Genomic DNA, 24,017 nt, shown 5'->3' with positions numbered 1-24,017 from the left:
CTCTGGCAGCAGCTGTGTCCTTGCTCCACTCTTTAAAGAACAGCCCACCCATCGCTCAGAGGGGACAGGCAGACAGAGAAACCGACGGCTTACACAAGTGGCACCGTGTATATTTCTAGAGCAACGTTGGGTCCCCTCGGCTTGATCCAACTATTAGTATGTCCACACTCACTGTCTTTTTCTTTAAGAAAACTCTTAAATTAACTACACCGTGTGGCAGTGTGAGGCCACCCATTCTTCCTGGCATTGTCTGGTCTTGCAGATTGAGGATATTTGGCGAAAGTCCCAAGTTTTTATGTCCTGTTGCCGTAGGTGGTGAATTTTCTGAATGACCTCTAGTCCAAATATTCTGCCTTTTGACCCAAGAAACCATCCAAGTGTCCCAGAAATTGAAAACGTTTTAGTCTGCGTTCTCTCCCAGCCTCGTCTGCCTAAACGCGGCCACGTGTTCTCACCAGCTCATGCATGGGCTTTCTTCAAAAGTGGTCAGGGTGCCCACGGGGCATGTGGGTGCAGTCAGGGACGTTCCTCATGCCTCTCGGCCACCCAGCATCTGAACCCCCTTCCTATGTTTGGGGAGCCCCTCCCTCTGGGGCAGAGCTGGTCTCCCTCTGGGGACCTGGCAATGACAGGTTTGCTTACTCCCCCACCCTTGCAGCTGCAGGGCTGGCCGGGAACTAACGAGGCTGCCAGGCAAAGGCACCTGGTCCAGACTTGAAATTGGAAACGAGAGAGAACACGGAATGCATTCTGGCAGCGGGGACAGCTCCATCCAGCCGACTGACATCCCAGTGGTGACAGCCTCAGGGCAGTTCCCAGCACTGGGTGTGGGTGTGGCAGGGGGGCAGCATCTGTGCTCGGCAGGAGCAGCACTGGGTCGTCGCCAGCACAATTGGCAGAAGGTCAAAGCCAGGCCTTTGACCTTTCTGGAAACCCTCGGAACCAGGCGCACTCCACCTGGAGTCACACAGGTCTCCGGGCTCAGCGCAGTCCCGGGCTCGGTGTAATGCGCTACTGCCCACCTTCCAATTCTTCACATTTTTTGACCGAGAGGCCTCACAGTTTCGTTTTGCACTGGGCCCTGCAAATTGCGTAGCCAGCCCGGCTGTGAGCTCGCTGATATGCTACAGGTCAAGGAGCTCTTAACCTCTGCGAACCACGCAGCCCTTGGGCGGCTGCCGAAACCTTGGGAGCACACAAAGGATGTTTTCAGATGTACAAAATAAAATACACAGAACGCCAATGATATCGAAATACAGTTAAACCGTATTTTAAAAATATACGCTAGCATAATGTGTGCTTTTTTATTAGTGCGTTAAATAAATCCACTGGCAGGTCTAATAACTGCTGTTCCCCGGCAGCACTGCGCATAAACAACATTTTGGAACGCCTGCAACAACTGAAATGTGAGCTGACACGCCTGTGATTTCTTCGGGTAACAGAGTCCCAGTCCCCTGGTTGGTTGCCTACATTAATAACGTAAGGAAATGCTAAATTCAGTGAGGCTTGTTTTTTTTTAAGTGATCCATCCAAAAAATTAAAATTAAAAAGTGATCCATCCAGGACACAGAACCCCTGAATTTTAATTAAATTTTAATTTAACCTTAAAATGTAATGAATTAAAATTTAAGTAAATTCCTTTTCTGCTTCCATCAGCCAAAGCTGTTATCTTGTTGATGACACGGAGCCGCCTATAGGACGCAGGGACCCAAAGTGGCCCAGGCTCCAGGACAGCCCCGGGTACGCCCGAGTTCTCCCCGGAAGGCGAGCCGACACAATAGGCACAGTGGCCCCCGATGAGTCCAAATGTATCCAACCCAGCTCTGCCCTCAGCTGTTAGCGTCTCAGAGGAGAAGGTGTCCGTGGCGACACTCCAGGATGCTGAGTGGAGAGCGTGGGACAAGCCCTGTGTGTGTGGAATAAACCAAGTGACCTAGGTGGCCCAGCAGGTGGAGGTCCCTTCTACCTGGGAGCAGGAACCGTTAATGATGGCTCTACATTCTGAGAAGGGAGATAGGTCACAGCAGGGTGACGCTGGCTCCAGAGCCCACAGTAAACTAACAGTGTCTGAAGGGTCCCCTTTGTTCCCCAAATCCTAATCCATGATGCTCTCTGTTCCCGCCCAGATCACCTCTCAGGTTTTACAGTAGCAGTTTGCTTTTCGCAGATCTCAAAGGAACCATGATCAAAAGGTACTCCCCCCACCCACCCCCCCATGTACTATTTTCTTACCCCCCTTCCACCTCCTTTTGGGAGGGGGGCTCAACAGACCTGCAAGGCAAAAGGAATATCTGTCGTTTAGGCATCCTTGGGCCTGGGTTTGTTTAGCCAAAGTAGAAAACAATCCCTTGCAGATATCTTGAACTTTTCAGAGCTGACTCATGCCCACGATCCCACTGGAATTCTGGGCCTGTGTCATTACCCCTGTTTTCTAGCTGAGGAAACAGGTCAGAGAGGCTGCGACTCCCTCAAGGTCACGGAGGGAAGAAGCACATCCCAGATTTCTTGCCTCCTCGGTCCAGGATCCTTGCCCCCCCGCCCCCCCCCCCCCCCCCGGCCGCGCCCCTCCTCCCAGCAGATCTCTGAAAGGGAAGTGCGTTCATGCAGATCATCTGAAAACAAGACACCCACAGCCCCAGTTCAGGGGAGCAGGTGTCAGCTGAGAGAGGAGAGGCTTAAAACAGAACGCAGGTCACTGGGTTTTGGGGCCCTGAAGAGGCTTTGATGGGAGCCCCCAACGCAGGAGAGAATGCACTTGGCCGGTGACCAGCGCAGAGCCCAACCGGGCCCTGCTCGTAACAACAGCAACAGCAGGAAAAGGGCTTCGTGACCATAAAAATAAACAAACTTGCTATTTTTAGCAGGGCTGCAGCTGGGAGCACCTCATTATTTGGCTTTTAGCTGCAGTATTCTGAGTGAGGAGGGGCCCGGGGGAGGGGTGGGGACCTGGACAACTAAGGAGCCAAATTTTCCATTGCTGACGCGCAGGCCCCACAGCCACTGTCCAGCCGGGAAGCCTCTGGAGCCTGCGGGTCTGGAAAAGCTGGAGCGTGCCAACCAGGAAGCCGGCGAGATTGGGCTCTTGTCTGGCCATATATAGGAGTAGAGACTCTTTACCCACTTGCTCTCAGAGGCACTAAGAGCTGTGGAACTCCGCGGGAGGAGGGAGAGGCTTCTAGGGGGAGACGGCTCTGCTCTGAACTCAGACTCCAGGTGGAACCTGTGTGGTCGGTCGCTCAGGCACTCAGATTCTCCCAGGTTCACCCTGGCTGGGGAATTCTCCCTGAGCTGGCGCGCTCTCTCCCCTAGCCCTGGCCACACCGGGAACCCTAGAGAGATCGGGCCTGATGCTGCGGGTGGGGAGTCCTCGGGCCTGGTTCTTCCCTTCCTTTTGGAGCAGGATTGGACCTTGTGAGAAGGGAGCGCCAGGGCCGCCACCAGGGGCAGGAGGGGCAGGAAGGTCCTCTTATCAAGGTCACGGCGTCTTAGGAACCGTGTCCCCTGCCCTGTGTCTGAAGGGCCTCCTTCGCCGTGTTCCTGCCCCATACCCTGACCCCCTGTCGCCTTTGATTCTGTTATTTTCCCCTCTACCGCCCCTTTTCATACGCGGTCCCTAATATTGTCAGGTCTTTGGGGAGGCGGAATTGCAGACACCGAGGCAGTATGAGGAAGGAGGAACCAGTGCCCGGATGCTCACAGGGGGTAGCTCCCCAGGATGCCCGCCAGGTCCTCCCGCGCTCTAACGGGGCCTCTGTCAACAGCTACTGAGCCTCTCACCCACCGTCCCTGCCCACACAGAGCTGCAGCCCAGTGTGGGAGCAAATGAACAGGCTCTAGGACACGTGAGAGTCCCGTGGGAATACGGAGGCCTGGCTCCACCTTTGCCTTGGGGGGGTCCAAGAGAGCCTTTTGGAGGAGATGGTGGCTGACTGGGACCGGGCAGGTAGAGATTGGATTGGGTGCTCCCCATGTAAGGCTGGCTCACAGATAACATGACAAGAGAACACAGCAGAGCTAAACTACATAAGCACTCAACCCAGAACCTCGAAGATGGATGATTTCTACCTCCCAATAGCATTTACCATGTCACCCAATAACATGTACTGAACAAACCAACTGCTGTCGAATTGTAAGCGAAGACACAGGATCATAATCTACTGGAATGCGACTGTCCTGCTAACAACACAAGCCCTAGGATCTCGGGGTTGGAAAGGATCATGAGGGCTACACAGCCTCTCACCAGGTAGAGCAACCCTCCACAGGGTCCCTGAATTGCTCCCGTGATGGTGACCCAGAGCTCTCCACCGATCAGGCAGGCAGTTAGTTAGTTAGTTAGTTAGTTCGCTAGCCAGCTAGTTTTAAAGGCAGGAGCTGGAGGAGATAGTGACCTCCAAGCAGGCTGGAATTTCTGACTCCAGACTCCCAGTCTCTCCATACTCAAATAAATCCTGCAAAAGTCCACCCGATTAACTTTCCCCAAGAGGAGTCAGTCCATTGTTCAACCTGCAGGGACCCCAACCACTGACATACGAAATATTCTCATCTCCGACTAAGGGACTAGCGTGGCCCATATCAAAATGCAGCTCTGGCCCCCTTCAGTCACCAGGTGATGGGTGGTATTTTGCTTTTCTCCTGCATATTTTTTAGTCTTTCCCTAGTTTTCTAGGAGAGAGAGAGAGAAAAATCATCAAGTAATTAATGTTATTTACAAAAATGGTCCTACCATGTGTATTCCCTCTTCACCCTTTGTTTGTATTCTACCCAACCTAGAATGCGCCTTCCCGCCTCTGCGTCCCTCTGCACCTCCTGATCCCAACCAGCCGGCTGCTTAAGGAAGGTTTCCCTGAGTGTTCCAGTCCTCGCTGTCCCTGAATCCAAATTACAAAATGTAGCCCTTCGTGATAAGCAGTTTTCTTCTAGGCCAGTGGTCGGCAAACTGCGGCTCGAGAGCCACATGCGGCTCTTTGGCCCCTTGAGTGTGGCTCTTCCACAAAATACTGACTTCTGCGCATGGGCCATGGAGTTTCAATCGCACTGTACATGTGCGCCCGTACGTGGTATTTTGCGGAAGAGCCACACTCAAGGGGCCAAAGGGCCACATGTGGCTCACGAGCCCCAGTTTGCCGACCACTGTTCTAGGCTAATCGTTTCATGGGTCAGTTCCCCATTAGGCTGTAAACTCCTCAAGGGCCATACCATAGTGCTTCCAGCACAATGCAGAGGCCATTGTAGATTCTCTATAAATATCTGTGCAGTTGGTTGGAGCACAGTTTGACTGTGGTTTCCTATGTCATCTGATCCTATGCTCTCAGGCCGGCGTGCCCACATCCCTGGAGGTGTAGGGAAAAGTGTGTCAAGTGCGTACGAAGCCACAGGTGTGAAATGATGCCTCCCTAGAGCAGCAATTCCCTGCCCTTTAGGGTTACTTGCTTTCCCAGGTACAGGAATTCCCTCCCAGACGGATACCCGGACGCTTCTTGGGTCCCTCACTTTAGACTTTGCTTCTGGACTCTTCCAGGTGGCCAGCAGGTCTGTCCCCTCCAAGAGCTGCTCCATTGTAGGACGGAGAGACCGAGGGGTGGGAGCCAGAGCACCTGGGCTCCGGTCCAGTTATGCAACTGCTGTGGGCATCCAGCCTGTCTCCCCCCTCCCCCTCCCTGCAAAGGTCGGGTAAAGGTAACTGACACGTGGGAAATGTCTCCGTACCCGGAAACGACAGGTGAGCTCCAGGTGTTACTACTGTTGCCCTTATCAGCCCAGGATCAGGCCATTCGATGGGGCCCCAGGGACACCGGCTGCTTCCCAGACCCGCCGGCTGAGTAAGGCGGAGCTCTGAGCAGCAGTGGAGTCTGGGTTCAGAAAGTTCTGGAAACCTGATCTAGTGTGAGCTCCCCCAAACCAGACTCTCACCCCATGTGTCGCATGTGCTGAGAACATAGATATGCTAAGTGAAGGCATTTCTAACAGGTTGTTGGACTCTCTGCCTTCCATGGAGCAGGTCTCTGACGCATTTGAAAATTTCCGAGATCTCAGTCTCCCCGTTTACAAGATTGGTCCAGCAGCAGCTCGAGTGCGTTAGGACGTAAAGGCAGCGTGGCGCTACGTGCACAAGCTGCTTAGCCAGCCCGGCCACACAGATAGCGGCCAGTGGAGGTGAAGACAGAGGGAGAGTGTGAGTGGATGCCCGCAACTCGGGGTGAAGGCTGCCCCTTGGTTGGCGTTGTTGTCAGCCTCCGTTACCTGCTGCAGACCAGCCAGCCCACGGAGAGGAAGCTTATTTGCAGGGCGTGGATGCTCTGAGTCACTGAACTAGTTAAGGAAGCCGATTGCCAAGGCACAGCCACTTTGCGGGCCCTCCAGGCAAGAGGAATGAACAGTTTCAGACTTCACAACACTGCCTCCGGAATGATGGCGCGGCGGGCAAGCAGGGGTTCCCAGGCGTCGCTCCGACAAAGTGACAGCAAGGTGCGTCTGGAGGTGCTGGATGAAGCTCACACGGGGCTCGCTCCATCACTCAGTACTAGCAAGTAACCATCCCCACGCGAACAGCGGAAGGCAAGGCGGACCACGGACAGGCCAAACGAGGCCTCTGCGGGGCCCCTTCCGCACCAGACCCCTGTGGACAGTGGGCCCCGAGGCCTCTGTTTACACTCCAACAGGGCCGCTGCGAAGGCGCCCACAGCGGCCACAGCGGGGCTGGCCCGGCCCGTTTGCAGGGCCAGTGACAGGGATGTAAAACTAGCTTCCGGGACCCAACTCTGGGGAGCTGTGCGCCAGAAACAGAAAATGAAATCTGAGCCCCTTCGTGCCCAAGGGTCTAAGCCAGTGGTTCTCAACCTTCCTAATGCCGTGACCCTTTAATACAGTTCCTCATATTGTGGTGACCCCCAATTTCATTGTTACAAATTGAACATAATTAAAGCATAGTGATCAATCACAAAAACAACATGTAATTATCTATGTGTCTTCCGATGGTCTTAGGCGAGCCCTGTGAAAGGGTCGTTCGACCCCCAAAGGGGTCTCGACCCACAGGTTGAGAACCGCTGGTCTAAGCAGAAGGTCTACCAAGCCAGCACCAACTCACACGCCAGCCCCGCTCCTGGAAGGGGTGCTCCATAGAGAGAGCCTGCAGGAGCGCCCAAGAACACACGAAGCACATGAGCAGAGGGATGGGGGGGTGGGGAGGGGGTGCAGCAGACACACGTGGAGTATTAGAGGAGACATCCCAGGGTCCCAAACTCCCCCATGGCCAAGGTTCGGAGCTCCAGCCTGAACTCCCATGCTCCTCGGCACCGGCACGCAGCACTGAGGGCTTTCACATGTCGCCCTAAAAACCCATCGTCATGGAGCTTTTCAGAGGAGCTTTCATAATTACAGCACTGATGTCAGAGTTTGACAGTTCAGGAGGGAACATCCGGACTGAAATGGAATTGCGAGAGATAAATAAAATAGCTGGTACAAAAAACAAGCTCTCGGAATCTGTTTAGAAGCCCAAAGCCAAAATGAAAAAGCGATGCATTTTTAAAGGACTGTACGGGGTGGGCTGGAGGGGGGCGGCGGGGTGTCACAGAGGAAATATTTCCTTAGAATGACTGTAATTAAGCTGGAAAATGCACTGTTTTTTAATAAGCCGCTAAAACTGAACACGCATGAGACTCAAACAAAAAGCAGAAAACACTTGGCTAGGGTAAAAAGAACAAGGTTTTGCTGCCTTCCTGAGCAAAGGCCACCGAGACAGTAGCTTCAGGGAGGTAGTGTTGGTGTTGCCAACTGGCTCAAGTTCAAGTCCTATGGCAGCCAGGGCTCTGCTCCACAAAGACCCCACGCACGCACAGGGTCAGGGGCAGCGGGTCCACCCTGAACTCCTGCCCACGTGGTAGACCTCGGCTTCCTGCAGCTCCCCCATAGCTCAGCCATTGACACGTCTGTCCATCCGTGTTGCCAGCTTGAGCCACCTCTGGGAGATAACCCGTCCCATAGATCCGGTGCCTGCTGCGGGTGTAGTATTTCCGCCTGAACTTGCCTCCCTCGTGGTGCTAAGACGCTACTCTATTTCAGGACCCGGTGAACAAGTCTGATCGCATCCGCACCATTGATGGATAGGCTGATCACTTCCTAACAGCCTGTGCCTTGTCCACAGCCCTCCGAGGTCCAGGCGCTCCTCGGAGCATCAGGACTCTCTGTGGCCCACGGGTCGCAGGCAAGAATCACCACCGCTTTCAGGGGAGGGGAGTATGATGTCCTCAGTTTAGTATTTCCCATTCCTGAAGAATGCGGCCATCTGGGGGCAGCACTGTCCTGGGTGCAGACGCGGCCTGTTGGACAGGCCTGCTAAACTCAGGGAGTTTGCAAACCGATGGGAGAGAGTCTGCAGTTGGCCCAGGGTGGATGGATGCTGACCAACAGTGCACGTCGCCTGCGGAAGCAGGGCACGGCCGGGGCAAAGACAAGTGCGGTTGGTCCTGGCCTCCCGGCAGGCTGCCTCCTACACTGGACCCCCCGCTGGCTTTCCCAGCACTCGGGGAGGGAGGCAACACCTCTTGTCACACTGGGGCTCAGCAGGTGCTACCGTTAGCAGCGGGTGGTCACTCCAATTTCCAGCCTCAGAACAAAAATCTGCCTATTTAGCCTTTTTTTTTTTTGTAATTGGATATTAATGCTGTTTTACTGCATTTATAGCCTGCTAACTTCTTGACCACCTGCAAATATCTTTAGTGAAAACATGAAAAATGATAAGGATTAAGCAAAACGCCACAGCCCTGTGGTTGCCTGGGGCCGTTCATGAGCTCATGGGAGTTGGGATTTCACTGCCAAGAGAATGAAAGCGCAGGGGGTGTTCTAACCTGCTTCTTCGGGAGGGATGCGTCATCCACCCAGAGTGAGAGCATCCTGGCTCGACTCCCACTCCCCTTCTCCTGCCAGAAGCGCGTCTCCCTAGCAGTGTCAGACCCTCAACAGGCTGCATGCAGCCTTGGCCATCCGCCGTGGGCCAGTCTGCCGTCCGGCTCACCCATGAGTCACCGTTTCTTTCTCACCCCCGGACATCCCAGGGTTCCTGCCTCATAGGGAGGCCTCTGGTTCTCTTTCTGCCACTGACAGCCATGCCCAAGAAGCCCGAGTTCAAGCCAATTGCCTCGGTTGCTCTCATTTCGTTCCCTCGTTTTCTCTTAAAAAGCAGCCCTAGACAACTGTCCCTTAGGCCTAGTGTAAGGCTCCTGGCCCACTGTCCAGTGTCCTTCCGGACCATGCAAGGAAATGCTCATTCCCCAATCCTTGGGCCAGCACGCAAGGTCTCACTGCCGGCCCCCACATCTGTCCTCCTCAACTGTCTATAGCCGGCCCAGCCGGTGTGGCTCAGTGGTTGAGCGTGGACCTATGAACCAGGAGGTCACGGTCTGATTCCAGGTTGGGGCACCTGCCCAGGTTTTGGGCTCGTTTCCCAGTACGGGGGTGCAGGAGGCAGCCAATCCATGATTCTCTCTCATCATTGATGTTTCTATCGCTCCCCCTTCCTCTGGGAAATCAATAAAAATATATTTTTAAAAATTGGCAGAGTGTAAGACTTTAAGCTCTGGAGGGAGAGGAGCCAAGTGTAGGCTCCCAGTGTGACTACAGGTTGCGCTTTTCCCAGCTTGGGAAACACGTGTGCGGAGGGACACCCTTGGGCTGGGGCCTCCCACTGTCATTCAAGCCGGACCTGCCCATCGGTGCTGGTCCTGCCAGCACCTGTTAGTCCACCTGCTCTGGGACACACCTCTTCCTTCTTCCTGCTCAAATGCAGACTGCGTGCACTCCACCTGGACTTCCCGGAAGAGAATTTCATCCACTCTCCTTGCAGTGGAAAAAAAAAATCTTGTTCCTTAATCATTCTTGGTATTTCTGCCTGGAGGGCTGGGTGTTCCCTGGCCTTTCAACTCAGAGCCATTTGGTTTCTGCGGGTGAACACGGGGTGTCTGCTGTCCCTTCGTGGGAACAGCTGGCTGCACAGTCACCCTAAGGCTGACCTGCCGAGGCCAGAAGACACCGCCTAGCACAGCAGGCGGCGTGCAGATCTGGCTTCGCACCTGGGCAGCATCTCATGTCCGTGTCCTGGAAGATGACGCTGAGGAGGCCCCTCCAGACCAGGGCCTGGCATTACCGCCTCCCCACAGCTCCTGTGGGTGCAGAGCCCCTCTATGCCTGCAGGGATGGCGCCGAGTTTCAGAGGCGCTGCGTGCAGCCCGCTGAGCGGGTCATTTCTGTCTGTCCCGACGAGGCACTGGGCCCCACCCAACTGCCCAGGGCCTCCCTCTCCACACCCCCGCGCCCCTTCCAAGAAGGCGGCTCCGTTCGGCGCACTGGGCCGTTTCCCTGAAACCCAGTTCCCCGGCTGAGGTCTCCTGTGCCTGGGAACTTCCCTGCGGTGAGCGGTGAGCGACTGGGGGCCGCTCCCTGCTGGGTCCTGCAGGAGGCGTGTCCCGGGACAGAGCGGGGCGGACACGGGGCGGGGCGGGCGGGGTGAGAGGGGGGGCGACTGGCGGGAAGACCGAGGGCGCGGCTGGGGCGCGTGCCCAAGTCCGAGGGCACCGTGGTGGTGAGAGGGCCCCGGTGGGACGCCGGCCGAGCCCAGGAGCAGGAGCGCGCGGCTGATCAGGCCGTTCAGGCTGCAACCTCAGGGGCAGGAGGGGGTCGGAGCAAAACCTCAAAAATGTGCGGCGCCGGCCGGCCGGCGGGCGGGGAAGGCAGAGGGCGCCTGGGCCGGCGCAGGTAGGCTGGGCGCCGAGACCCTGCGCTCCGGCCCCCGGGACCGCCCGGACCTGCCCCCACGCCCAGCCGATCCCGGTCCCGGTCCCGGTCCCGGACGGCAGCACCGCGGACCCAGGACGCCGGCAGGCAGCCTTCCGTCGGGACGGAGGTGAGTTTGCGCTCCGGTGGGTGCTGCGCGGGAGCCCGTGCCTGAGCTGCCATCTGTTGGGGGAACCTCAGCTCACTTCTTACTTTAAGGAGACCAGCGCCCAGGGGTGGCATCCAGGGCCGCCTCTCAGCCCCTGCCTCCGGCCCTTCGGGCCGTCAGCTCAGCCCCTCCTGGGGGTCGGGGGGGTCCCCGCGGCCCCGCCGCTGCGGGCTGAGTGCGGGCTGCTTCGTGCGCGGCGGTTGGGTGGGGCGGGCGGGGCCGGCTCTCTGGCTGCCACTGGGCGCGCGTGGGAAGGGACGGGGCATTCCGTTCTCTGCGGAAGAAGTGAGGGCCTGTGACCGCCGAAAAGTTGGGCTTCCGAGTCTCCGAATTCGTCCAGGTGAAGCCCGGTGCTCACCGGCCCAGAAAGTGGCCGAACGAAAACCCGGCCTGGAGCCCGGGGCGGAAGGGGGCCTGCCCGCGCCCCGGCTCCCCTCCCGGCTGTGGCTGGGACCAGATCCCGCCTCACTTTACTCCAGAAGGTCCCTCCGCCCCCCCAGGAAGGCAGCCGGGGACACGATACGCCCTGGTTTCCAGCGTTTCGCGGAGCTTCAGGGACCACGTTATGTAATAAGAGAGTTAAGTAAGCTGCAGCTCTCGGCGCCTGGGAATGCCGGTCCTGCCAACCGAAAGGGAAAGCACAACCCAGCAGGGCTGCCCCTCGATCCTTTGACGGGGACAGGGAGGGACAGTGCACTTGAGCATCTCAGAAGCACCTTCCTCCCAACGCCGCTGCGCTAGGTTCAGAGGAACCTGGAGCTAATGGTAAGGGCCCCCTTTTTTTTTCTAACTATATTTTTATTGAATTGAGAGAGGAAGGGACAGGGAGAGCGATGGAAACATCAATGATGAGAGAGAATCATGGATCGGCTGCCTCCTGCATGCCGCACACTGGGGATAGAGCTGGCAACCAGGGCATGTACCCTGACCCAGAATCGAACTGTGACTTCCTGGTCCATCAGTCAACACTCAACCACTGAGCCATGCCGCCCGGCAGGACCCCTCGTTTTGAAGTCCCGTTGGCCAATGAGAGATTCTTGAGTTCTAAGACTTAAAAGAAGCTTTGATACGTCTTGTTCCTACAAATGGTTTGCAAGCACCACCTAAAGGATTCAGCAAGGCCTTGCCAGGAGGTTGATGACGCCTCCCCCAGGCCCAGGGCTGGGAAGTCTGACCCAGTCCTTCGTTTCCTCTCAAACTCTGGTCCCCATCTCCAGCCCAGACTCAGTTTTAGGAGAGAAATGCATTGCCAAACACTTGGTCATATTGAGCCTGTGGAATAAAGAGAGGATGACTTCTGCCCTTTTCCCTGAAGACGAAACCCAGGAGGATAATGAACTCAACAGCTAAGTTACTGCTTTCGTCAAAGAGGGAGGCACATCCATCCCATCCGCTCATTCACTCAACATGGACTGTACCCACTGTGCACCAGGCAGTACGTCAAGTCCCTGGAGTCCCAAAATAATGGGGCAGTTTCTGCTTTTGAGGACCCACAATCTGATCAATAAGACAGATACCAAAACAAATCGCAGTTCATAATTATCCACATCCTAATGGCAGTGGCCCCAGGACACTGAACAATCCCAGGGAGGGAGTGATAAGCTTCCCAGGCGTTATCTGGGGAGTCTGCACTGCAGGAGGGGTGGGTGGGCAGGGTGTTGGGTGTTTGGGCCGAGGGAAGACTATATGCAAAGTCAAGGGCATGCTGGGGGGAATGCAAGTCATGTGGAGTATCTGACGTGCTAAGAATGGCGAGCCCTCTCCCCCGCAGTGGGAAGTCGTTCTGGGTTGTTCAGCAGGGAAAGGCTATGGTCAGATTTGTGTTTGGAGAGACAGCTAATGACCAGGTGGAAGCTGGCTTAGAGAGATGCGATGCAGAGATGTGAAGGACCTCAACGAAGATAATGGCAGTGGACACTGAGGAGAGAGATGGGTTTCAGTGGTGTTTTTAGAAAGGAGAGTCAAAGTACCTGATGCCCAACTGAATGTGGTGACGGAGGAATGAATGGGAGAGAGGATGCTTATCGGGTGGAGCTGGGCGTGGGTGTGTGGTGATGCCTGTGGTGGGCATCATAAGAACTACACGAGGAGTGGGCCTGGGAAGTGGGCTGTGGGAGGAGGAGGCAGTTAACATTTTAGACACATTTAAGTTGGATATTCCAGGAGAGGTCCTGGTGGATGGCAGTGCGCACTCGGGTCGGGAGCTCAGGGAGAGAGGGAGGCTATCCCAGATGTTGTGCGTAAAAGCAGTGCTGGAGGCAGCTGCAGAAGCCTCCGTGAGACCATGTCGGTGCCGAGAGCCTTGGGTGTGTCAGTAATGGCCTACAGACGCTCTTTTCAGGCCGCGTGCCGACTTCCACATGACTCTCTCTAGATTCCCAAGGCTTTCCCCAGATGCCTGCAGGGTGATACCTGAGCTATTGGAGAGAATCCTGGGTTAGCGGCACACAGGTAATTACACGTCGATACCCAGGAATCACTTGCCTGTGTGAGAAATGAATACTCTAGAACAGTGGTTCTCAACCTTGGCTGCACATTAGAATCACCTGGGAATCTTTTTTAAATCCTGATTTCTGGGCCTCCTCCTCCGGAAATTCTGTTTCTTTGTTATGGGGTGAGGCCACAACATTAGTAACAAAGAAACAGAATTTCCGGAGGATAAGGCCCAGAAATCAGGATTTAAAAAAGATTCCCAGGTGATTCAAATGTGCAGCCAAGGTTGAGAACCACTGCCCTATAGGATAGTACTTTAGGTCTGGCTGCCCCTGCCCAGGTCAGGATCTTATGGAAGAAAAGAAACCTTGAACTTGGAACTAGACAGACATGGGTTCAATTCTTGCCTTGACCACTGACTAGCTGCCCTCGAACAAGTCTTTGAATCTCTCAGCATCACTCCCCTTATATTTAAAATGGGGCTGGTGGGTTGTTACTCACCAGGGCAGTGGTTAAAATCAGAATCAAAAAGAAAGTGCATTTACTGTGCCTCACACGTTGTAAGGTTCTAGAAAAAGGTGTGATTGCTCCTCTTGCAGCTGTGAGATGGGACTCTGGAGGTGTGGGATCTGAGCAGCATTGAGGGCCCAGACTTGCGGCTTTTTAACGGCCTGAAATATTTTTAGGCAGCAGTTGCGCCTCCTGTCCTATGAGTAGCACACGTCTATTCTGGCTGCTGCTTTGCACTCCTTGCCTACAGTGGTCAAAGCCCCAAGAAGTGGATGCTTTACCAGCATGTATGCGGGTTGCGCACTGCACAAGGGCTCCTGGGAGCTCAGGGGCTGAAAGCAGCCAGTCTTCCCCGCGGTCGGCCAAGGACCACCCACGTGCGGCCCAGTCCACCCAGGGGGGCTGCTTTTTTCTGATCCTCCCCGCAGTGGCCCTGAACCTGAGCATCGGCTCCTGCCCTGGGTGTGTCTGTGATTTTCCCTCTGTCCCAAGCAGGGAAGCCTGACATATGCCAACCAAGTGAAGCTTGCAAGTTATGCCAACATCGAAACGCTCAAATCAACAGACTTCTGATGGGGCTGGCTGTTGATGCAAAAGAGGAAGTAACCGCACAGGCAAAGACTTCAAATGGAAAAACACGTGAGTGAGGAGCCACCCACCCCCTCACTTCACAGATGAGCAAACCAAGGTTCGGGGAGGCAGAGTGTGTGCCCAGGTCAACAGCCGCTGAAGGGAGGGGCGGGAATCCGAGCTCGGTCTCTTTGCTCAGGAATAGCGGACACTCTGGGGTTTCTGTCACCTGGAGCTTCCGCCCCTCACACACGGGGACACACACAGGCACTGAAATGCTGGCTGAGGTCAAACAAAAAGATTGCTCTTGAAACCGACCCTTCCCCCCGAGACTCCAGGGAAAACTGGGAGATCTTCGAGAATCCCCAAACACCCCGGTAAGAGGGACGGCATTGGGTGTTTGGTGAAACGTGCCATGAAGACTGTACCGAGGCCGGTGGACGGGCCAGCATGACACCTCACACACGGATACACGCGGACCACTCGGTGAGAACGGCTCCAGGCACATCACAGAGAGAGCTCATGAGACTCGCAAGGGCGCAGGAAGAGAAGTGGGCCCACAGGCCCCTTTCCTCTCTGAGCAGCAAAAGGAAAAGCTATGCAAGTTCTTGGAAGGGCGGCCCCCAGGGCCACAGCGCTCTACAGGGCGAATCAGGGGGCTGAGAGCCGGAGCCGGCCTTTGGCGGAGGCTGGGCCAGGGAGGCCGAGCTCCAGAATGAACATCACAGGAACTGAGGTCCCTCTCCCAGGGCGGCTCCCGGGGCCGGGGCAGCGCCCACCCGGATCCCGGCCCCTGGGAAGAAACTCGCTCCACACCTGTAAGCGAGCTGTTCTGTGGAGGTTGTCGCTGAGCAATGAAAAGACAGCCCCCTGGAGCTCTGCCTCCTGGTCAGCACTGGAAGCTGGTTGACAAGCCACTGCAGACCTGCCCCCAGCTTCTTCCTGCGAGGAGGCTCTAGTTGACTTCTATTCTCCGCCAAGACGGCCCTAACTTCCCGCCAGATGGCCCCAAGGAAAGCCCATCAGCAGTTCCTTCTCGCTTCTGGGCGAGTCGTAAAACCGGGTAGAAAAGAGGGAGAACTACCATCGGGACAGGGAGAGCCGCATGTTACTGCGCTGTCAGTCGTGAGAAGGAAAGGGCGGGCTTGCGGCTCTCGAGGGGGGTGGGGGGCAGGGACAGAAGAGGGACGGAGGACTCTAGCAGCTGCGGCATTATGGGAACCGACCGGCAGGCAGTGGACATGCCGTGTCTTCACCTAAATGACACGGGGACCATGGCCACCTTATCAAGAGGTACTGCCCTTCCCACCCAACCTGGGAGCTCCACTAGGGGACAGTGCCAGCTTCCCAGCGCCCCTCTGCTGCCCACGCATGACCGTGACCCCGAGACTCCAGGCGCCACTCATGGGCAGTGGCCTGAAATCACCCAGGAGCTAACACTGTGGTCACAGGGACCTGCCCATAGGGATCGGGAGTAAACAAACTCCACCCGACAAGGGCGAAGCTGGGAGCCAGCCCTGCAGACGTGCCCAATCCATCAAGCCCCCTTCCTGGAAGGGGCTGATGGCCTCCAACCTCCCTGTGTCACCCTGCCGTCCGCGCCTGGACCGGAACCACGCCCGCTGCCCAGGGTCCACAGCCCGCTGAGCAGCAGTGGCCGAGGTGAAACTCTCCAGGTAATGAGATGGGTGACCCTGCCACCCCCTCGGGAAGCCTCCACAGGGAGCAGGAGGCACCTTACACACCTCGCGGCCCAGACTCCACCTGCTCGGAGCGCTCCTGGTTTCAGATTAGAAACTCGGGTCCCGCCCACGGACAGCTGGCCTGAAGCCTGATCTGGTCCCAGGAAAAGGCAGGGTGGGCTCGGGAGACCCACAGGTGCCCCACCACTGTGCCCGTCGGAGCTTTGAGAGAGGACAGAGCTGACGTCTGCTGTGTTTTGGGTGGACAGCCGCATGGACTGCCAGCAGCCACGGAAAGAACACCTCAGGCCCACGCAGACGCCTGGCCTGCCCTGCCCTGCCCTGCCCTGCCTGGACAGGGGAGGGAACCCGTCACAGAGCATGTGCCACGTGGGGAAGAAGGTCCCAGGCTCCTTCCTGACTGACATTTTCCAGGAATAACTGTTTAGTGGTTTTAAAAAAGTTATTCCTTCAATAGGAACATTTAAGCCCCTGAGGTGAGTGGTCATTCAACATTTGCTTTTGGAGTGAATGGATAAATTCACACCAAAAATAAATAAATAAATAAACTATGACATTTTCTATTTCTTAAGCAATTAATAATGGAAACTGGGCCATTCTTTTCCACTTACCAGCTATTAGTTTTCAAGCAACTTTGCATTATATCTTTCCACATGGTTTTTATCTGGGAGAAATTCACATCACATAAAATTAACCATTTTAAAGTGAACAATTCAGTGGCATTTAGTACATTCATGATGTTGTGTAACCACCACCTCGATTGTCGTCACCCCTGTTCCCACTGAGCAGGCACTCCTATCGCTCCCCCTCCCCAGCCCCTGGCAGCCTCCAAGCTGCTTGCTATCTCTGTGGATTTATCTTTTCTGTTATTCTATACAAGTGGAACCACACAATGTCTGACCTTTAGTGCCTGGCTTCTCCATTTAGCGCAATGTTTTCAAGGTTCATCCATGGTCCAGCATCTACTGACGCTTGGTCCTTCTTCGTGACTGAGTAACATCCCATTGCCTGTCTATAGCACAGTTTGCCTATTCCTCTGTTGATAGCCTTTAGGCTGTTTCCACCTTTTGACTATTGTGACTGTGGGTGTGCAAGGACTTGCTTCTGAGTGCTTATTTTCAGTTGCTTTGGGCACATACCTAGGAGTGGAATTGCCGGATCTGATGGTAATTTTTAGTTTAACTTTTTGAGGAACCGCCAGACTCTTTTCCCTTCCCCCACTTTCTTATCAACATACTTATCAATTCACGTTCCTTTCTAGAAGATAATATGCATATTAAGTGGCGTGCTTTTCTGTGCCTAGTCCCTTATTCGTTGCCTTTGATCTTACAAATTAATGAGAGATATTGCCTCTTGTCCTAGAGATAGAGTTATTTGGATGCTTAACAAAGAAAATACTAACTCGGTAGGAAGCAACAGCTAACAGCAGCAACCTTTATGGATATATTTACAACCTATATTGTATATACGTGTGCCGGCCATTGTAGTGACCGCTTCACCTCCTTCCTCTCATTTAACCCTCACGACAGCTCAACCACTGTCCCTATTTTACAGATGAGGAAACCGAGGTCTTTACCAAGAGCTAAGTGTTCTTCCCCTGGCTCCAGTATTATTTTATTTATAAAGCTTCGTGACCCTTGGTAAGATGTGACTCCCCCAGCTGTCCTCTGGTGCCACCGCTCTGTTGTATTCCCAGTGCACAGTTTCTGGTACATAGCAGCTGCTCATTAAACATGTTCATAAACTCGTGCTAGTGCAGATGGAACCTCCAGCCCCTGTCACACAGGCACATGACTCCAATGCCTGGGACCTCAATTTCAACTCATAGACTTTCTCAAAACAGGCGTGGCCCAGGAATCAGGGAAAGGAGATGGTCAGACAGCTAGTGAATTGGGGGGGGCGGGCGGGGAGAGACAGGTTTGACCCAGGCTGTGGGGTGGGAACACAGGGAGCGTGTGCTAAGAATCGGGAAAGCTGTAGAAGAAACAACCCATTCACTGGTCACATCGGCCTCACGGGCTTCCAATTTGCAACCTGTGATAGAGGTTTGCCCCTCTTGGAAAATAATCTCCTATGGTTTCCAGCAACCTGTGCTAAGTGTTAGCAGTATTGCTGCACCGGTAGGCTAACTGAGTATGCGGAGGAGGGGGACGGCGGGGAGTGGGGGGGGGGGGGCAGGGAAAGGAAGAGAAAGAACTAGAACCAACTAGAACCAGCTTGGTTGCCTTTGTGACCCCAGATTTAAAATCAGGATTATCACCAAACTTAAGAACATACAGAGGGATCAAATGTGTTTCAAGTCGGGGAAGAAGGAGGCTGACTACTCCCTATCCACTCGAGGTTTCTTACATAATTGCTTTCATAGCCAAACATATAAAACACCCCATAAGGACCTCATGCCCAGCACGCCATCGGCCACCGGCAGCTCTGTCCCTGGGCCCTGGGAAGGCAGCATGGAGGGGAAAATGGTCCCAGCAGCCCTTCTCCCGGGCCACAAAGGAGGAGCCCTCCAGCCTGTGGCCAGGCTGCTCAGGAGTCCATGGATCAGAGCCGGTGGCTGGAGGGAGCTGTGGAAGTGTCGCCGTGGTAACGGTGGGTGTTTGGAAACCTCCAGATCTGGCACCCGTGATGGACTCCTCGGGGCCAGCTCTGCTTTCTTGAGCAGCCTGGAACCCGTCATCCCCTCCGCCTGCACTGAGTCACCCAACTCGGACCACACCCTCCTGCACCCGGCCCAGATCCCCGCTGGAGTGACAGCTGCCTCCTTGCTGCTCCCATCCCTGTCTGCCTGCGTTTCCCTTGGGATGCTTAACTCGTCCTGCGTTCTCGTCCGTTTCCTGTGCTCATCCATCTCCCTGCAAAAAACACAGTCTGTATCTGTGGTTCACTTAGGAATCCGGCCAGGTAGTGGGCAGGTGCAGCGGGCCCTGGAGAGCCTTAGACAACAGAGAAGGGCCTTGTCCTCGTGCACACTGGGTGCTCAACACTGTGCACCGGACTGTCTGCAGCTGGACTGCAGACGGCAGACGTGCCAGCTCTTGACCCCTTCGGCCTCAATCGTACCAACAACCCAGGCTCAGGGAAGGAAGGAAACGCCAGCAGAGCGTGCCTCCCTCTGGGAAAAACACGGGAGAGCCTTCTGCAGTGATTGAGGCAGCGAGATGCTGAGCGCCCCACACAAGTGGGCTCTACCCAGTCAGCTCAGCAATCGGAAAACACCAAATGGAATGTCAGTTCCTAACGCGGAAATGTCAGGAACACAGCCAGTCGGGGGCTCTCCAACAACACGTCGTAGCCTCGCTTCCAAGTGGCGTCCTGTATGTGTTCGGCACAGAGCCCCGCGGGGCTGAGGCCCCTCCATTTGAGGCCAGCGATCTTGGGGTGTCCGGTCACGCCTCGGTCACCTCTGACCTTGGCACTGACATCCTCACCAGAGAGTCAGAAGCAGCCCGTCACCAAGAGAGGCCGGCAGCATGCGCTGCACTCGGACGCCCAAGACTCTCTGGCACCGGAGCCCAGGCTGTAAGAGTCTCCAACCAGATAATGAGGTGCCACTGGGTGGATTGTCCCTGGGACGGACCGTCTGTCTGACCAAAGCTGCGTGGGAGCCGGGAACCCTGCACGGCACAGTGAAGTGACGCGGGGTGTCTGGGGGAAGAGTTGTCGCGTGGTCCTGCCTGGCTGTGAGACCTGGGCTGTCTCACTTCGGGGAGCCTCGTTTCCTCCTCTGTAGACATGTTCATTCGTTCATTCCCAGATACTTCCCCAGAGCAAACACGGCCCAGGTGGTGGGGATGCCGTGAAGGGAATAGACTGTAAGACGACTGAATAAACAAGGAGCCTAAGGCAGGGTCGGGGCTGTTGTGAGGGGCACAGGGCGGGGCTCTCCCCTCAGTGAGGTCATGGAAGGTTTCCCAAGGGGAACTGTAGTTCAGCTGAGACTCATGTGAAAGGAGGTTCAGATGGGATTGGGGAGCACTGGGGGTTCCAGATAAAGAAGCTTGTGGGGGGCCCCAAACAAGAGAGGACCACAGAGAGGACCCAGGGAGCCTGACAAACGGAAGGCCTGTGGCCTGCAGAGGGGCCAGGCCCCGTGTGCTCGGTCTCCTGTGGGAGCATCCCACTGGGACACCGGAGGCTCGGGTCCCGCCTGCCGCGGGCAGCGCTGCTGTTGTACACTGACATGGAGCACTCTGCTCTTTGGCTTTTCCAGCTGAGAAACCCCTCCCCTGCCCGCAGGACGTGGACCCGGGGAAGGGGTGTTTGCAGAGCCTTTGAAAAATTAACATGAGTTACAAGTGCAGGTCCCTGACGGCACCTTCCCCACTCCCAGATGAACCAGGCAAGCCCACCCGGTGTCAGCCGGAGCCTGGGGAAGCCATTACTTGGGAGTTTTTAATCCCCCTCCCCCCATCCCAGGGGAGCAGGAGATAAATAGCAGTTTCTTTCTGATTGCTTTGGTGATATTTCATTTCAGTTCCTAATCAGATTTTGCCTGAGGGAGAAAGTAGGCTATTAATAAAAGGTTTTTTTAATTGTAATATTTGTGATTAACCCTGCACAGTCCCCGGCTCTGGCCAAGGCGTTCTTTGGTTGACCAGAGAGATCAGGTCTGACACACTGACCCTACTATGTCCCCTGCTCCCCAACTTCTGGGGCCTTCCTGGGGCCCATCCCAGCAAACCTGTGTGCGGCCTTCACAGTCTGTATCTCACCAGCCTTGCCTGAACCACTCACCCCGCTTTGCGCTGCCCACCCCCCCCCTCCCGCTCTTCCCCGGAGGGTTTCTGCCCTGCCACCCAGTCCCACACTCTGCTCTTGGCAGCCCTTCCTATCCATTGCACCCCTATTTCCTCTCCCTCCGAGTGTCAGCCCTCTAGGTGATGACGTTCGCACAGGGTCCAGCACAACCTCCATCTCCTCCACGCCCCTCCCCCCAGAACCCAAGCCAACATTGACCCGTCTCTTTTCTCACGGTGCATGCACTTTGGATTTTCTGATATTCACTTTAGCCTCTAATTGTTGTTATTATTTTTGGAAATGGAAAGGGCATTTTCAGTTTGTAAAGGACTCTATGATGCTATCATCCGGCTCTCACAGCACTGGGCGGTGATGGAGTCGGTGGGTTTATTGTCTTCCCATCTTAGAGATGAGGAAGCTGGGGCCCGGGGGCTCCGGGACTTGCCCGGCACCTGGCAGGAGAGCTCTGAGCTTCACTAAGAAACACTCCTTGGAAGGAACCAGCTCCCACACCTCCTGGTCCTCCCTCTGCACCACATGGGTCACGTAGTAGATTCGTAACTAGCACTTCTTGTCTTAAAATAAAAACCCGTGTGCAACTTCAGGAAAAATAACTCAAATGGCACATTTTATCGATGCCAATAATTGTGATTTGTACTATTAGCTTCTTACATACAAAGAATATGCCTGCAGCATTATTTTTATGTGTGTGGAGGGAGACTCGCACCCACTCCATACAAACCTCCCCACCGCGGAGTCATCGGGGTCATCAGGGTTAACCACAAACAGCGCCGGGCCCCCACGCCTCAGGGCAGGGGATGGAATGTGCTTCTCAGAACTGGCTCAGCAGGGGGACATGCTCCGTGCTCAGCCAGCCCTGGAGAAACCCCCGTCACCGGTCACCGGGTGCCTGGAGGGTCTAGGTTGCCCAGCGCCACTACACAGCCAGGTGAAAGCCGCCAGGCGGGGTGGGGTGCCCATCCATCTGTCCATCTGGACTCACATGGGAGCTAGTTTCCCAAGATCTTCAGGCCGCTTTGCCACCTGCAGAACTGCGTGTGTTTTGCCACGCCCCTGATTCCTGTCTGGAATCACCCATGACGACTCCAAACGCAGCCCAGTTCCTACCGGCCGAGCCCACACTCGCAGGCACGTCCGCTTTCCCAGCGTCCACGGCTGGTTTGCTCTGAAGCTGGTGCATGTGATCAGACCTTCAAGCCACAGCCCTGCCCGTGCCCTTCCATCCAGGCCACACTGCGGTCACTTTCTCGGCTATCTGTCCTGACTTTTTCCCCATTTGGGGATGGAGAAACCGAGGCCCAAGGCAACTGAAGGCCTTTGCCAAGGACACATGTAGCTCACAGGTGAGAATCTGAGCCGGCTTCGGAGACCACAGTCTCTGAGCCTCCCCTGCTCACGGTCATCAGCTCACCTTCTAGCCAAGCCCTCAGCGCCTGTGACCTCCTGCAGGAGCCTGCACACATACAACCAGACCGCGTCAGAGCAGAGCTGGGCTCCCACAGACTCTCCCCCACTCAGGCCCCACAAGGACACCTGTCCCTGCCTGTGACTGGGCCGAGCCGACACCCACCCCCAGGACCTCCCCTGCCTCTGACGGGCCGAGGCAGGGCCACGCGTTCAGACCGGTTGCTCTATCAAAACGTTCCCACCCAATGTCCCAGTTCTTCAAGCCCTGATACTTCGAGGGTTAGTCTGATAAAAAAAAAAAGAATAATAATAATAATAATGTATTCTGGGCTGCTAGTGGGAGATAAAGCTAGAGGCTGGCCCCAAGCCTGCAGGCAGCCAGGCCATGAGGCCGCCCTGCGGGGAGATCAGACAAGGCCTACGTTTCCCTGCCTCATCCCCCTCTTCCCAGGGGTCCAGGAGCTTTCCAGAAAGTCTTCATAAAGCTTTGGGGTCTCTAGGCAAGGATGGAAGAGAGATGGGGGGGCAGGGTGAGGGGTCGAGGCCGAGGAGAGGGTGTGTGCTGTGTACTAGTTTGCATGTGTGTACACGTTAGTATCTGTGGTGCACCCCCCGCCCCCGAAATTTCTTCTGTCCATTCTCCCAAATGGCTTATTTGCACACGTTACAGGGAGAGAGGAAGGCGTTTGGGGGCGAGGGCGGGCAAACCGAGGGGATCAGGGATGGGGTGAAGCCAGTGGCCGTTCCACAATTCTCTGTTCAGGAGCTGGGCAGGGGCAGTTAGGAGAGGTGCACCTAAAGCCGCCCCTGGTGAGACTGAGAAAACGCCGTCTACACCAGGGCTGCTGGCCAGAGCAGGTGCTCGGTCAAGCCTTCAGGGCACTCGCATAGGTGCTCTGCGTTCAGCACAATTACTTGTCACACTGTAAAAGCCTGCACTGGACATGAGGGATGCAGATTTAAACTGGAGCAGACAGGAAGTGAAGCTCATCTCCAGCCACACCAGCTCCTCTGCACAGCCCGTCTGCTTGGGGGGCGTTGGGGGCGGGGCGGGGGGGGGGGGGCAGCCGGCCCAGCGGGTCTGGGGACTCCACACTGTGCCACTGGGCATCGCTGAGCCGTGGCCGGACCAGGATATTTCTGCCCCCTCCCTCTATGGTTTGGCCTTTACATTTTGAGCCTTAATATTACAGCAAGGCAGCTCTGGGCTTTTAATTGTCCTGAACTTCTGTTAACATTCAATGAAGGGAGGAAATGGGAAGGAAAATAAACCCGTATCTGCATTGCTGTTGAGTTGCATAATTGTATATTTTCGCCACCCCATTAGTTTTCAAGTATTCCAGCCTGCCAACCTCTCCCCGGCCACCACCGAGAAGAATGAAGCAGCCATTGGGTTATTGCTGCAAAGTTTGCAGAACTCCGAGTTCCCTTCTGCAATATTAAAGGGAATTATGCAACTTCAAATTGAAGGCCTATTTTTTAATTACCACCTGAGTGGGGGACCCGGAATCACACAAGTGCCCGGTTGTCTTCTTGCTTTTTCAAAAAACACTCTTTACCTCCAAGAGGATATGACGCGTGCAGACCTGGCCCTCAGTTACTGAGCCTCCCCATTTATTTGTGGAGCGGAGAAGGCCCCACCCCTCCCACCCACTTCACTCAGAGATGACCTCAGAGCCTCGGCTCACCGTCTCCAAAAA

The 24,017-nt window shown here is 55.4% G+C and overlaps 1 protein-coding gene across 3 annotated transcripts in view; it reads left to right on the top strand.

Moving 5' to 3' along the window:
* The first annotated feature begins 10,386 nt into the window (after positions 1-10,386).
* The window catches only part of KIAA0040 (KIAA0040 ortholog), a 28,696-nt gene continuing 15,065 nt past the window's right edge, over positions 10,387-24,017 (top strand). Inside the window, exons 1-2 of one of the 3 annotated variants that reach the window (XM_070397221.1) lie at positions 10,526-10,894; positions 14,369-14,515. In XM_070397221.1, coding sequence (XP_070253322.1) covers positions 14,504-14,515 — 12 coding nt within the window. In that variant the 5' untranslated portion in view covers positions 10,526-10,894; positions 14,369-14,503. Of the gene's footprint in view, positions 10,410-10,525; positions 10,895-14,368; positions 14,516-24,017 lie in introns of those variants that run through there. The other 2 variants (XM_070397223.1, XM_070397222.1) reach the window with 2 other exon arrangements.

This window comes from Myotis yumanensis, unplaced genomic scaffold, assembly GCF_028538775.1.
Source record: "Myotis yumanensis isolate MYYU_CA2020_CCGP unplaced genomic scaffold, mMyoYum1.0.hap1 SCAF_17, whole genome shotgun sequence".
In the NCBI taxonomy this organism is placed as follows: Eukaryota; Metazoa; Chordata; class Mammalia; order Chiroptera; family Vespertilionidae; genus Myotis; species Myotis yumanensis.
Note: the sequence above shows the minus strand (reverse complement) of the source record. Positions and strands in the feature narration are given on the sequence as shown.